The 14956-nt window shown below is 40.1% G+C and overlaps 1 protein-coding gene and 1 pseudogene across 19 annotated transcripts in view; both read right to left on the bottom strand.

The window, feature by feature from the left end:
- Positions 1-14892, bottom strand: part of LOC138815266 (hepatoma-derived growth factor-related protein 2-like) — a 256847-nt gene extending 241955 nt beyond the window's left edge. For 15 of the 19 annotated variants that reach the window (XR_011368274.1, XR_011368257.1, XR_011368267.1 and 12 more), the window contains exons 1-2: positions 13398-14892; positions 12311-12450 (exon numbers count right to left, since the gene is read on the bottom strand). Coding sequence is in view for 1 of the 19 variants with exons in the window: in XM_070004570.1 (XP_069860671.1) it covers positions 12311-12366 (56 nt within the window). In the remaining 18 variants the exon portion in view is untranslated. The remainder of the gene's footprint in view (positions 1-12310; positions 12451-13397) is intronic. The other 4 variants (XR_011368239.1, XM_070004570.1, XR_011368273.1 and 1 more) reach the window with 3 other exon arrangements.
- On the bottom strand, positions 8694-12303 carry LOC138815261 (heterogeneous nuclear ribonucleoprotein A3-like; annotated as a pseudogene).
- Positions 14893-14956: the final 64 nt, after the last annotated feature.

The following is a 14956-nucleotide window of genomic DNA, read 5'->3' as shown; positions in this document are numbered from 1 at the left end:
AAAAAAGGTATATAGAGGATTAAGAATATAGCTCAGTGATAGAGCTCTACGTTCAATTCTCAGGAACAAAGACACATGCATGAGGATATTTTATCTTTATGAATTTTTCATGTACTAAGATGTTAACCCTTTCAAAGCACTGATTTTTCTTTTAGGACAAATACATTCATTTTAATGAAAATATTTTGCATTGTATTGGCTCAAGTGGTAGAACACTGACCTAATACATGCACTGAGTTCAAACCCCAGTCCTGTACTACCCCAAAATTAACGACAATCCCTTCCTTTATATTTTAATATAATTATTCATCTTAATACACAATAGTACTAACATACCTTACACTTTGTGATTTTATAATTATATAATTATATATTCTATATATAATATATATTATATATAATACGTATAGACATTTCATGTGATGTTTTAAATCTGATGTAAACATAGTGAGAATTAGCAAAAATATAGGGAAATATAATAAAAATAAAGAACATTAGTGAACAAATGCAACAGTGGTATTCACTATGTTGAAAAGTGAACTATATAACTTGTGAGTGAGGACAGGATGGAAAAACAGAGAGAGGGAAGAGGTGACATTGTCCAAAAGAAATATCCTCTTGGGGGGCTGGGAAGGTGGCTCAGTGGTAGAGTGCTTGCCTCGCATGCATGAGTCCCTGGATTCAATTCCTCAACACCACATAAACAGAAAAAATTGGAAGTGGCACTGTGGCTTAAGTGGTAGAGTGCTAGCCTTGAGCTGAAGAGCTGAGGGACAGAGTTCAAGCCCCACAATGAACAACAACAAAAAAGTACTCTTTTCCTAACTTATTGTAACTGTAATTCCTCTGTACCTCACCTTTATAATAATAATAATAAGTTTTTGTAAGAATAGTAATCAAAGATCCAGTTCAGTCAGAGGCGTGATAAAGTCAGTGTAAGTTTTCCACCGTGAATATCAAAAAGCAATCAGAACCTGGGTGCCTATAATGCTAGCTTCTCAGCAGACTGAGTGTTGGAAATCTCCATTGGAAGGTACCCAGAGCAGGAAATCCTGTGAGACTCTATCTCCAATTAACCAGTGACATGTAGGAAGTGGAGCTGTGGCTAAATTGGTACAGCACTAGCGTTGAACAAAAATAGTAAAGGGAGATGCCCAGGCCCTAAATTTAAGCCCCAGGACCAGTTATACCCCCAAAAACACAAAAAAACAATGAGGGCTTTGACCAGTAGGTTAAAAAAAAATTTTTTTAAATGGGGCAGGGAGGGATGTAGTTGTGGAGATGGGAGGGAAGGGATGGCAGGGAAAAAACAAAGGAGGAGGTAACAATGTTTGATAAGAAATGTACTCATGCCTGGCACTGATGTTTCACTCCTGTAATCTAGCTACTCAGCAGGCTAGATCTGAAGGTTGAGGTTCAAAGCCAGCTGGAGCAGGAAAGTTTGTGAGACTCTTATCTGCAATAAACCACTAGAAAATCAGAAGTGGCGCTGTGGCTCAAGTGGTAGAGCGTTATCCTTGAGCTGAAGAGCTGAGGGATAGTGATGAAGCCTGAATTTCAAGCCCCATGACCAAAAAAAAAAAAAAAAAAAAAAAAGCATGTAATTCTTTTGTTATATATGTTGTTATCTCTAGTGTCAGCTGTGCATTTCTCCTATAGAAACTGAGATTTGAGTAAGTTTTTTTGGGGGGTCAGGTCATGGGGCCTGAACTCTGGGCTTGGGCACTGTCCCTCAGCTCTTCAGCTCAAGGCTAGCGCTCTACCACTTGAGTCACAGCGCCACTTCCAGGTTTTTTCTTTTTCTTTTTTTGCTTATGTGGTGCTGAGGAATCGAACCGAGGGCCTCAGGCATGCAAGGCAAGTGCTCTACCACTGAGCCAACTTCCTAGCCCTTGAGTAAGTTTTTAATGGCAGCAGTGCAGGTGGATTTTGGAAATACTCATAAGTCAGCTCCTTCTTGTAGTCATGAATAAATCTTTGAGCAGTAGAAGGCTAGTTACTTCAAAGAGGAGGGATGGGTAAAAATTATTTTGGAGATACTTGGGGTTCACAATTTTTAGGTTTATGTAATTCTGAAAGCTCTCAACCAAGGTCCTTTATTTCCTAATTATCTCCAAATTGAAACTTTTTAGGAGAAACTTGGTTAGACTCACCATTAAAGATAATTCAGTGTTCAGCATAATTAGAGTCTGGTTCTTGAACTTGTATGTTCTAGGGCTACAGGATATAAGAGATTCTTTAAACGCCACCATGGAAATTCTCTGAGTTTTCTGAGTATCTTCTAGTACTGAGGCTTGAAATTAGAGCTTCTCACTCTTCTTTGGCTTGCTTGCTCATAGCTGGACACTCTGCTACTTAAGCCTCACCTTTAATTCTGGCTTTTTGCCGGTTAATTGAAGACTTTTCCTTCAAGTTTCAGCCTCCTGAGTAGCTAGGACTATAGATTTAAGTTACTAGTACCTGACTTTTTGTCTGTCTTGAGCTGTGTTCCTGAATCCCTGAGATTGTTTTTGCAAATTGTTTAGTAATATTTAGTCTTTTGGCAAAGATAATGCAATAATGGTGAGTTGCTTTTCTACTTCATTTTCTAACTGTTTGGTTTCAAATGGCACTTCATCTTAAACAGCTTTGCATGATAATTTAATTATCTGTGGTCCTGCTGTGTATTGTGGATTACTAGTGGATTACTTGCTGCAGGATCTTCACTATAGTTAGACTTACCTAAATTAGCCCCCCAATGTCAGAAACCCATCTTGAGACCATTTCTGATTCCAAGATGTGAGTATTATTATTGAAGTTTGATCACAAAAATGGAAGCTGAATCAATTAACTTCATTGGAGACATCAGTAGAGCGTATTGATATAAAGATCCAAAGAAACACAGTGGACATTAAAGTAACCTATAAAGCCAGAATTATTTGGAGAGATCAAGGAATAGAGAAGGAACAACTATTTAGAATTATTTACAACCTGAAAAAAAAGGGAGAATGCCTGTGTATAGAAAATGAAAACGATCTGGATGGATTTGAACCAAACAAGGAAAAAAACTAACACAAAAGAGGATCCAGTGCTAACTACTTTAGTATTATGAAAGGTGAGGGAATGGGCAGGGAGTAATGGAATGAAGCTGGAACAAAATATTAGAGTTACCTTAAATTTATAAATAAGGTGATTTTTTTTCTTTTTAAATTTTTGTCTATTGCGGGGCATGAACTCAGGGCCTGGGTGCTGTCCCTGAGCATTTTTTTTCTCAAGGCTAGCACTCTACCTCTGAGTCACAGCAACACTTCTGTTTTTTTGAGTGGTTAATTGGAGATAAGTGTCTCAGGGACGTTTCTGCCCCTGCTGGCTTTGAACCATGATCCTTAGCTAGGATTACAGGTGTGAGCCACTGGGCCCTGGCTGTTTCTCTTCTTACATGCTAATGGACATTTGTAAATTACTATGTCATATGGTTTTTTCTTTCTCCTTCCCCACTTTTTTGCCCTTGTGGTGAATATTGAACTCAGGATCTTGTGTATACTATGCTCTGTCACTGATCCATACCTCCAAACCTCATTATTTATTTGTTTGTTTTTGTTGGCTGTGGGGCCTGAACTGGCACTGTCCCTCAGCTCTTCTGCTCAAGTCTAGTGCTCTACCACTTGAGCCACAGCCCCACTTCCAACTTTTTCTGCTTATGTGGTGCTGAGAAATCAAACCCAGGGCCTCATGCATGCAAAGCAAGCACTCTACTACTGAGCCACCTTCCCAGCCCCACTCACTGGTTCTTTATTTGTGAAGAAAGAATGTAGTTTCTGCCACATACATATTAATAGCAGCTAGTAGTAATTTCTGATGTGTCTTTCAGAAGTCCCTTTGTCTTTTCTTTCCTTGTTTGATTTTGACCCTAGGGCTTGAACTTAGGGTTAGGCACTGTCCCTGAGACATTTTACTCAAGGTTAGTAGTCTACAACTTGAGCCACAACCCCACTACTGGCTTTTTTGGTAGTTAATTGAAAATAAGAAACTCTTGGGCTTTCTTGCCTAGACTGGCTTCAAACCATGATCTATAGATCTCAGCTTCCTGAGTAGCTAGGATTATAGGCATGAACTACTTTCACACAGCCTTTTGTCTTTTCTTTATTTGATAGATATATAGACCACAGTCTGATATAGTAAGCAGTTTAACTGGATTTTGTGAGGTACTCTTATAAAACTGAACCTATATACCTTCTGTAGAATTTAATTCCTTGACTCAGTAGTTCAGTAACATTTGGTTTGTATCTTTCACAGTGCTTACCACATAAGTATTTAATATGAATCATTGATTAAATCATATGATTTTAGAATTAGAAAAAGGACCTTTTAAATCATCTAGTTCTCTCTGACCTATTTCATAATTGTTAATGGAGGATCATATATTAGTAGTTTGTTATGATTTTTGCAGAGTTGCCACTTTTTTTAGGGGAGGGGGTCAGTCGTGGGGCCTGAACTCTGGGCCTGGGCGTTGTCCCTCAGCTCTTCAGCTCAAGGCTAGCGCTCTACTACTTGAGCCATAGTGCCACTTCCAGCTTTTTTCTTTTTGCTTATGTGGTGCTGAGGAATCGAAACCAGGGCCTCATGCATGCAAGGCAAGCCCTCTACCACTGAGCCACCTTCCCAGACCCAAGAGTTGCCACTTTTATTACTATATGTTTTGCCACTGATGTCATAATCAACAAAAAATAATATAGACAATGTTTAATAAATTGTACTTTTAGCCAGGTGTTGTCTGTAATCCTAGCTACTCAGGAGGCTGAGATCTAAGGGATGTGGTTCAAATCCAGCCCAGGCAGGAAAGTCTATGAGACTCTTATCTCCAATGAACCACCAGAAAACCAGAAGTGGCGCTATGGCTCAAATGGTAGAGCACTAGCCTTCAGCTGAAGTGCTGAGGGACAGCACCCAGACCCAGAGTTCAAGCCCTATGACCACCCCCCACCCACACAAACAAAATTGTACTTTGATGCAGTTTTCTTTGTGATTATGTTTATAGAATAGAAGTAGAGAAAATAAGTTTTGTGGGTTTTTTTGTTGGTCGTGGAGCTTGAACCCTGGGCTTGGGCGCTGTCCTTGCGCTCTTCAGTTCAAGGTGAGTACTCTACTGCTTGAGCCACAGCGCCACTTCCAGCTTTCTAGTGATTTATTGGAGATAAGAGTCTCATGGACTTTCCTGCCTGGGCTGGCTTTGAACCGTGATCCTCAGATCTCAGCCTCCTGAGTAGCTAGGATTACAGGCGTGAGCCACCGGCGCCTGGCTGAGAAAATAAGTTTTAATTACTTATGTTTCATGTTCTTTAAGTACTTACTTATCATTAAAAGGCATGATTTTTCTTTATTTGTATAACAATTCATATGAGAGTTTAAATGTTTTTGGCTAAGCTTGCTAGTTTACTTGTATTCTGCTACTTGAGCCTTACCTCTAGCCAAGCTTTTTGCTACTTATTTTGCTACTTATTTTGGAAAGGGAAGTCTCATGGACTTTGCTGGGCTGGCTTTGAGCCTTTGTCTTCTGCATAAAGTAGCTCTGGGTTACTAGGATTACAGGCATGAACTATAGGTGCCTGGCTTTACGAGTTGTTGTTTTTTTCTCCCTCTAAAGCAAGGAACTACTGAATATCATTTGATACAATAATATTTCTAGTGTTTCAGAAAATACAAATTTGTGAATTCTTACAAATGTATGGAATCAAGTTTTTCTAAGAAGTTTAAATGGTTAAGTACATGATATCACTATCTTAGAAACATGTTTTAATGTTATCTGTTAAGCTTACAAATTTGTTTTTACTTGTCAAGCTATGAGAGCCAGATTGCCAAGCTGCGGTCTGAGGTTGAAAAAGGCGAAGCATTACGACAAAGTCTGGAATATGATCTGGCTGTTGCTAGAAAGGAAACTGGCCTTGGAAGATGAGCTGCTGAAGAGCAATTAGCTGAAGCCCACAGGATCCAAGAAAAACTTCATGGTAAGAATATTGTTATTTCGGGGCTGGGAAGGTGGCTCAGTGGTACAGCGTTTGCCTTGTACTCATGAGGCCTTGAGTTCGATTCCTTAGCACACCACATAACCAGAAAAAAAGGGCCAGAAGTGGCGCTATGGCTCAAGTGGTAGAGTGCCTGCCTTGAGCTGAAGAGCTGACAGCGCTCAGGCCCAGAATTCAGGCCCATGACCGGACCACCCCCACCCCCCAAAAAAAAGAATATTGTTATTTGTTTTAATGTTTAGGGCTGTAACATTATTCTAGAGCATTGCTTGATGTGTAAATTTGTGTAGGATCAAAGGGAAGGTTTGGTTCATTGATGGACTTTGCTGAGTGTGCATAAAATCTGGCAATTCTGTGAATACTTACTTACTTTAGATTCTTTAAAAAAAATTTTATGATGTTGAGGATCCAATCCAGGGCCTTGTGTGTGCTAATTAATTATTCATCCTCCTTCAAAATGTATTTCAAGGGCTGGGAAGGTGGCTCAGTGGTGAAGCGCTTGCCTTGCATGCATGAGGCCGTGGGTTTGATTCCTCAGCACCACATAAGCAAAAAAGAAAAAAGCTAGAAGTGGTACTGTGGCTCAAGTGGTAGAGCACTAGCCTTGAGCTGAAGATCTGAGAGACAGCGTCCAGGCCCAGAGTTCAGGCCCCACGACCTGACCAAAAAAAAAACAAAAACAAAAAAATGTATTTCAAAATTACTTTTGCTTCCTACTACTACCATTGTTAAAGAAGGTCTTCCAAGAGTACAAAGATACCCTGGATTCTAAGGCATATTGGAAAAGACTGGAGCAGATAAATTAGATCAGTCAAAGCATTGCAAAAGTACTTAGAAGGACCAAGAGACATACAAGTCTTCTCAGACACAGTCAAAAGATTAAACCTACAGATGTAGGGATAGATGAGGAAGAAGAAATAAAAACTAAAGGCTTTGAAAACCTATTCAACAAAATAATAGCAGAAAATGTTTGAGAAATAGAGTATCATCCTTATGCTGGAGGCCTACCATACTCCAAACAGGCAAGATTAGAAAAGAAATGCTCCTAGATACAGTATAGTAAGCTATCTAAATATACAGAATATCGAAAATGTCAAAAGAGAGGAAGCAAGTAACTTACTATCACAAGCTCCTTGTAAAAACAGCAGATTTCTCAACACAGATAACTAAATGCAAGGAGGACTTGGAAAGACATTATTCCAGACCCAAAAGACAACTGTCAACCCAGACTATTTTACATAGTGAAGCTATCCATAAAAATTGGTTGAGAAATAACAACATTCCACAAAAAACAAAAACTACTGGAATTTATGGCTTTCAAACTAGCACCACAAAAGGTAGTTAGGGAAAAATTACCCGCAGAAGAAGCAAACATCACAAAAAAACAAAATGCCAGGAAACATGGCATACTTCTCTCAATACTGACATTGAATGTTAAAGATCTTAGTTCTTTAGTCAAAAGACATACACTAGTCAGGTTCTGGTGTCTCACATCTGTAATCCTAGTTACTCAGGAGGCTGAGATTTGAGGATCGTGGTTCAAAGCAAGCCTGGGCAAGAAAGTCTATTAGACTCTTGCCACCAATTAACCATTAGAAACCTGGAAGTGGAGTGGTAGCTCAAAGTAGTAGAGCACTAGCCTTGAGCAAAAAGAGCTCAGAGAAAATGCCCAGGATGCGAGTTCAACCCCCATGACTAAAAAATCGAAAGATGCGAGTTCAACCCCCATGACTGAAAAATCGAACAAACAAAACCCTCAAAAAACATAATGGATACTTAGATCAAAAAACAATACCTAAAACAAGACCTAACTCTTTGTTGCCTATAAGAAACACATGGCTTGGGGTAAAAGAATGGGAAAAAAGACCTTCCAAGCAAATGGACTTCAAAAGTGTTCAGCATTAGCCATATTTATATCTGATACTATAGATTGCAAGCTAAAAATTAGTCTGAAGAAACAAAGTCGCTTCATATTAATGAAGGTAATGATCCATGAAGAAAAATTATGATTGTTAATATATATGCACAAAATAGCTCACACTCAGATTTATTAAATATTTCTGAACTTATAAACTTTGGTAAATAATAATGAGAGACTTCAGTATTTCACTTTCACAGATAGGTTATCCATACAAAAACATCAGTAAAGAAATCCTAGAATGGCAGCATTAAATGGCAGTGTAGACAAAATGAAATCATCAGACATCTATAGATGTTACAACACAATACACATTCTTCTTGGCAGCTCATAAGACTTTCTAGAATATATAGGAAGTCTGAGAAAATATAAGAAAATTGAAATATTCTATCAGACCAAAATGGAATTAAACTAGATCTCAACAGAAAAAAGATACTACAAACAGTATTCAAACATAGACATCAAACATAATACCAAACGTCAAATTATCTTGAAGAACCAGGGTAAGCTGGGCGCTGGTGGCTCATGCCTGTAATCCTAGCTACTCAGAAGGCTGAGATCTGAGTATCATGGTTCAAAGCCAGCCTGGGCAGGAAAGTCCATGAGACTCGTATCTCCAATAAAACCACTCGAAAACGGAAGTGGCACTGTGGCTTAAGCAGTAGAGCGCTTGCCTTGAGCTGAAGAGCGCAGGGACAGCGCCCAGGCCCCCCCATGACTGACCCAAAAAAAAAAAAAAAAAAAAAAAAGAATCATGGTAACAAAAACATGGTATTGGCACTGTATGTATGTATACTTTACAGGAAATCATGTCATTTACAGGAAAGTGAATGCAATTGGAGGACATTTGTTCAGAAAACAAAATATCACCTTTTTAGTTATATGAAAACTATATATATTGGCAAGAACAAAATATCCTAAATTTCTAAAATTCTATATTTTCATACTGTTAGACCAAAAAGGCTATAGGTTCTTATCTTTTAAAAATATGCACACATAAGTGCTTTGCTTTTTGTTTGCTTTGTTTTTTTGTTGTGCTGGGAATAAAACTCAGTTGCTTGGCAAGCACCATCTATCTATGTATCTATCTATGTATCTATCTATGTATCTATCTATGTATGTATGTATGTATCTATCTATCTATCTATTTGTCAGTTGTGGGGCTTGAACTCTAGGTCTGGGTGCTGTCCCTGAACTCTTCAGCTCAAGGCTAGCACTGTATCATTTGAGCCATTGTACCACTTCTGGTTTTCTGGTGGTTTTATTGGAGATAAGAGTTTCATGGCCTTTCTTGTCCGGGCTTGCTTTGATTGGTGATCCTCAGATCTCAGCCTCCTGAGTAGCTACCAGTGCCCGGCTAGGCAAGCACTATCCCTCTTTTCTTTTTAATTCTGATCAGAGATCTCAAACTGCTTTTCATAAATAAATAAATAAATAAATAAATAAATAAATAAATAAATAAATAAATAAATAAATAAATCACAAACTGCTTTTCATAAATAAATAGCATACACATTACTATACTGCTGAACCAAATTACAAAAGAGACTCAGAGACAAAGGTATAGTAGAGGGTGCATAATTTTTTTTTAAGGATATGACAATAAAGTGTCTTTTTATTCTCTTCCTCTGAAAACTTGCATGGAGAAATTAAACCAAGGAAAGAAAAGTAATAAAATTTATAGGCCTCAGGGGTCTCAAAGGAAAAACAGAATAAAATCAGGTATCCACTAATATGCTCAGACATTGCACACTTAGTGGTCCTGAATCAAAAATTAAGAATGGTTTCTAAAGGGATGGGGAAAACATCCCCTACCCTTTACAAATTTAAATAGAGGGCAGCAGACATGCTTTACACTCCAAAACTATGGTAGCAGTCATTCTCAATGTGATCAAGGTAAATGTAGAATGGAGATGTTCTAAACACAGCTATGATTCTGCAAATCTTAAAACACACTAAAACCATGATTACATTGAAGGAAAATGCACAAATAGGGATTTTGAGGGTTTTTTTTCATTTGAAGGTAATCTTAATGCTATTAAATTCACAAATATGCTAATTTAAATACCCAATCCTATGTATCTAAAACACACAATGCATACATGCAAGTATCTATTCTCTCCACATGTCAGCGCCCATTCTTATCATGGTTTGGAAATGAGAACAGATTCCCCTTAAACTGCAAGTCAGTAGGTGTTTCTTTACAGTTAACTTTAGCAAAATTCATACAAAATAGTAATTAACAATGATCTTTACTTGTTAACTCACAAGGAAACACCTTCAAAACTGCATTTTGTTAAAGTTTCTGTACTAAAATGTAGAAAAACTGAACTACACAAATATTGAAAAATTAAAAATTCCTTAATTTTTTATTCCTGGTACCACTACCACAATTCACAGGGCAATATAGCTGATGTAATGAAAAGACAAAGACAAAGCTACAACAGATAAAAGACCTCAGGAATATACATCTAATTGACACGACGTTGCATTAATCAATAGCTGCACTTTTTGCAAACTGTGGCTATGACAGTCCTGAACAAGAAGGGTTTCCTGTTTAAGCTGCAGTAACTTTTCTGACTATGGATCATCGTTCCTTCTGTGGCAGATTTTTACAGTTCCTCTAAGGCATTTGGGACGACTGTCTCAAAGTAAACTGCAGCTTTCCTGACAACTCCTCGCTCTCTCTCTCCTGCTAAGAACTGTAGCCTTTTTTTCTGTTGTTTTAAAACCTTCTACTACCATATCCACCACTTCCACCACCAGATCCATAACCACCACCATATGGACTGCCAGAGCTTCTTCCACCAAAACTGTCCCCTTTCATGGGTCCATAATTTGATTGCTGTTGTCCACTGTAATTTCCAAAATCATTATAGTTACCACCACCAAAATTTCCTCCTTCATTGTAACCATCATATCCTCCTCCACCACCCCCATATCCTCCACCTTGGTTTCCATAACCTGGTCCACCACCACCATAGCCTCCTCTACTACTATAACCAGGACGGCCACCATAGTTGCCACCATCACCTCCAAATCCATTGTATCCACCATCACCTCCTCCATAGCTACCTCTGCTGCCACCACCTCCACCATCATAGCCTCCTCTTCCACCAAAGTTTCCATCACATCCAAAATTATCTCCACCACCTCCAAAGTTTCCTCCACGACCCATAATGTTGCCAGATCCACCTCTACGACCTCTTTGTGATCCAGAAGACTGCATCTCTTGTTTAGAAAGGGCCTTTTTCACTTCACAATTATGCCCATTAATAGTGTGGTATTTCTGAACAACAATTTTATCAACTGTATCATGATCATCAAAAGTTACAAAGGCAAATCCTCTCTTTTTTCCACTCTGCCGGTCTTCCATAACTTCTATGGTTTCAATCTTGCCATATTTTTCAAAGTAGTCTCTCAAATTATATTCTTCTGTATCTTCTTTAATACCACCAACAAAAATTTTCTTCACTGTTAGATGGGCTCCTGGCTTCACAGAATCCTCTCTAGAAACCTCTCTCTTTGGTTCCACAACACGCCCATCAACCTTGTGGGGTCTAGCACACATGGCTGCATCCACCTCTTCAACACAAGAGTAAGTCACAAAACCGAAGCCCCTGGAACGTTTTGTCTGAGGATCTCTCATTACCACACAATCTGTGAGTGTGCCCCATTTCTCAGAATGTTCTCTTAAACTATCATCTGTAGTTTTGAAGCTCAGACCACTAATAAACAACTTCCGCAGCTGCTCTGGTTCCTTTGGATCATGGCCCTCCTCCCCCCAGTGACAGGAGCGACAGCCAGAGTCAGGCTGGGGGCGACCCGGGCGGCGGTTTTACCTCCATTTTGAGACCGGACTGGCCTCTTCCAACTCGAGTTCAATATGGGACCGAGAGGAAGAGGCCAAGGGTGCATAATTTTGAAACATATTTTGGAAGGGTATAAATTTGATTGAAAGAGATGGCTTGCAGCTATGAAAATTGAACAAGGAAGCATGTTGAAATTGTTTTGGGATGGTAGGAAGGGGAGAAGGGGGAAAGGAAATTGATATAAGGGGTGAGATTGATTGGGACATATTTTAAACATGTCTGGAAATATAGCAGGTGTGAGCAACTGGTGCCCTGCTCCTTTTTATTTGTATATGAAATTACTCTCCCTTCAAGAATGCTGATACAGTTAATTCCCCTCATTAGAAAATAAAGTTCTAGCTTTCTTTGTTTGTATGAGCTTTCTTCTTTTATGTATGTGTGGTACCAGGGTTTGAGCCTAGGGCGTAAGGTTTGCAAAGTGGTGCTCTATGGCTTAAGCCACAACCCAGCACTGAGGCATGTAACTTTAAAGACATTTTTACATGTAGCTATTACAGCCTTGACACTGAAGACTTTACCTGCTCAAGGAGAGTTCCCCATTAGACCTCCCTTGTACTGGATCCTCTTTATACATTCATGTTCCGTAGAAATACCAGTAGAGTGCCCCTGAATTGTCTTCCCCTAGAGCTTCTACACGGAGACTGTCTGCATCCAGACCCTTGGCAGAAAAGGAAGGAGGGTTGGGGAAAACAATGAACTAAATAAATGGAAGAAAACTTCAATACACGAACTTATCACCTGTTTCAAAATGCCAAGTACAGGATATCATTTTTCCATCTGGGCAGATAAAACACAGAATGGGATGGGGGTACCTTCTTCGAAGAACAAGATATAGAAATACTTGAAATGTTCCCTACCCCAACCACGGCTCCCACCCCTCCAAAAACGGAGAATTCCAATGAATGGTCTGACTACCTGGCTTAGATTTACTTTATATGTACACAAAAGGTAGTGGGTAGGATAAGATGTTCTAAGGCTCTGTCCCATGTAATCCACTATGGCAGCTCAGTCAGAACCCACAGCAACATTCTGCTCCAGCTGAGACTCCCAATTTACCCCAGGGCCTGACCTAGGCTGGAGTCCTGAATGAAGACTACTTCTAAATGACATGACCAAGAAAGGACTAGAAGTCATCACCAGGTCTAATCCTGTATGATCCGGACACCTGCCAGCCGGGCATCCGTGGCTCATGTCTGTCATCCCAGCTACTCAGGAGGCTGAGGTCTGAGGATCATGACTCAAAGCCTGCCCAGGCAGGAAAGGCCATGAGCCTTTTTATCTCCAATTCATGACCAAAAAGCCAGAAGTGGAACTGTGGCTCAAGTAGTAAAGCATTAACCTTGAGCAAAACAAAAACAAAACAAAAAAGGCTCAGGGACAATGTCCAGGCCCTAGTTCAAATTCCTACCACCCCCCCCCCAAAAGATCCAAGAGCTCTTACGTCTAACTAACCACTAAAAGATAGAAGCAGCACTGTGGCTCAAGTGGTAGAGCACTAGCCTTTAGCAAAAAAGCTTAGGGACAGTGTCTAGGCTCTGATTTCAAAGCTCCATTCTCAACTACTGGGTTTTTACTGTGCTAGAGAAAGGGCTTTCAGGGAAGCACCTTGAGTAGATCGAAGACATCATCTGCATCTAGCCGGTAATCACAGAGGCGGTGCAGAATCTCCACACGGGTACGAAGAGGCAGGTCTTGGAAACTGGCTTCTCTCAGGGGGTTGGGTTTCCCCTCCTCAAGCTCCCAGCAGTAGTTGATAATGTCTTCCAGGTAGCTGTGGAATGTCTGAGGCCTATCCATAAGGCCCAGACAAAAATACATGAATGTACACAAAGCTGTGGCTTGAGAGCTGACAAACTTATCAATGGCAACAAGGAGGATCTGACGGTCTTGGCTGCTTTATGTATTAGACCAACTACATGAAGTTCCAAAGAAGATAAACGTGTCCTAAGAGCTCCCCACAGAGAACTCTTAAAACACAGGCAGCAGCACACGCAAGTCAACAGCAAACTACGAAGTGGAGACAACTGTCTAATCTTTTGCTCATCCTATTTATTTATTTATGCATGCATGCGTGCATGCGTACATGTGTACATGCCAGGCCTGGGGATTGAACTCAGGGCCTGGGCATGGTCCCTGAATTCTTCTGCTCAAGGCTAGTGCTCTACCACTTGAGCCACAGTGCCATTTCTGGTCTTTTCTGTGTATGTGGTACTCAGGAATTCAAATGCATGCTAGGCAAGCACTCTACAACTGAGCCACATTCCCAGCCTCCAAATACTCTTAAAGATCCATTTTCTCTTTACTTTCCTATTCAAAATATTAGGAAAGACCACTGGTTGTAAGTTAGTATTGCATGAATAAAGAGACGAAGACCTACTTGAAGTTACCTGTTTCTTATAGCAAAGAAACCAAGACAGAGCAGTAGAAAGAGAATGAAAACAAGGATGAGTCAACTGCTTTCTAACACCCAAGGTTAGCCACTTGATAGAAGTCAGCAAAGAGCTCTTCAGCCAGCTTCAGACAGACGACACTTCCCTTCTATTGGCCAGCCCACAGACAGAGGCAGAGGGCTGGGGTACTGGCCACTTTTAAGGGTCAGCTGGCTGGAACTGGCAGAATTCATGACTAGGCAAAGCAACTGATTTAACAGCTGCAATGTGTTTGGGATATCATAGAAAACAGGCAGCTATTGACCTCTTAGAAGCACATGTCAGGGACATGAAAAGGTATCCAGTCTCCTTACTAAGGCAAAGAACCATACACAATGCAGACTAAGTGAAAAGTAGAATCGCCTCCTTCCACACGCTTCAAGCATTGGTGAGGCTTAACTAATGCATGCACATGATTGATGAGACAATATTTAGCAGGAGTTCTTGTAAATCAGCAAGTGAAGAGGTTGTATAAGATAATCTGAGGCCTGCGGTAGAGCGCAGCAGTGCACCATCCCCAGTACTGGAGCCACAGCCACTGACTGACAGTGTCTATCCTTTATTTGTGTGGGTAGATGTGAATCCTGAGGCTTGAACTCAGGACCTGGGGGTGCTGTCCTTGAGCTTTTTTGCTCAAAGCTAGGGCTCTACCACTTGATCCACAGTTCCACTTCTGGTACTTTTACTTGTTAATTGGAAATATAGAGTTTCATAGGTTCTTGCCTAGGCTGGCTT

The sequence above is a fragment of the Dipodomys merriami genome, unplaced genomic scaffold (assembly GCF_024711535.1).
Source record: "Dipodomys merriami isolate MVZ:Mamm:240054 unplaced genomic scaffold, mDipMer1.0.p SCAF_1084, whole genome shotgun sequence".
NCBI lineage: Eukaryota > Metazoa > Chordata > Mammalia > Rodentia > Heteromyidae > Dipodomys > Dipodomys merriami.
Note: the sequence above shows the minus strand (reverse complement) of the source record. Positions and strands in the feature narration are given on the sequence as shown.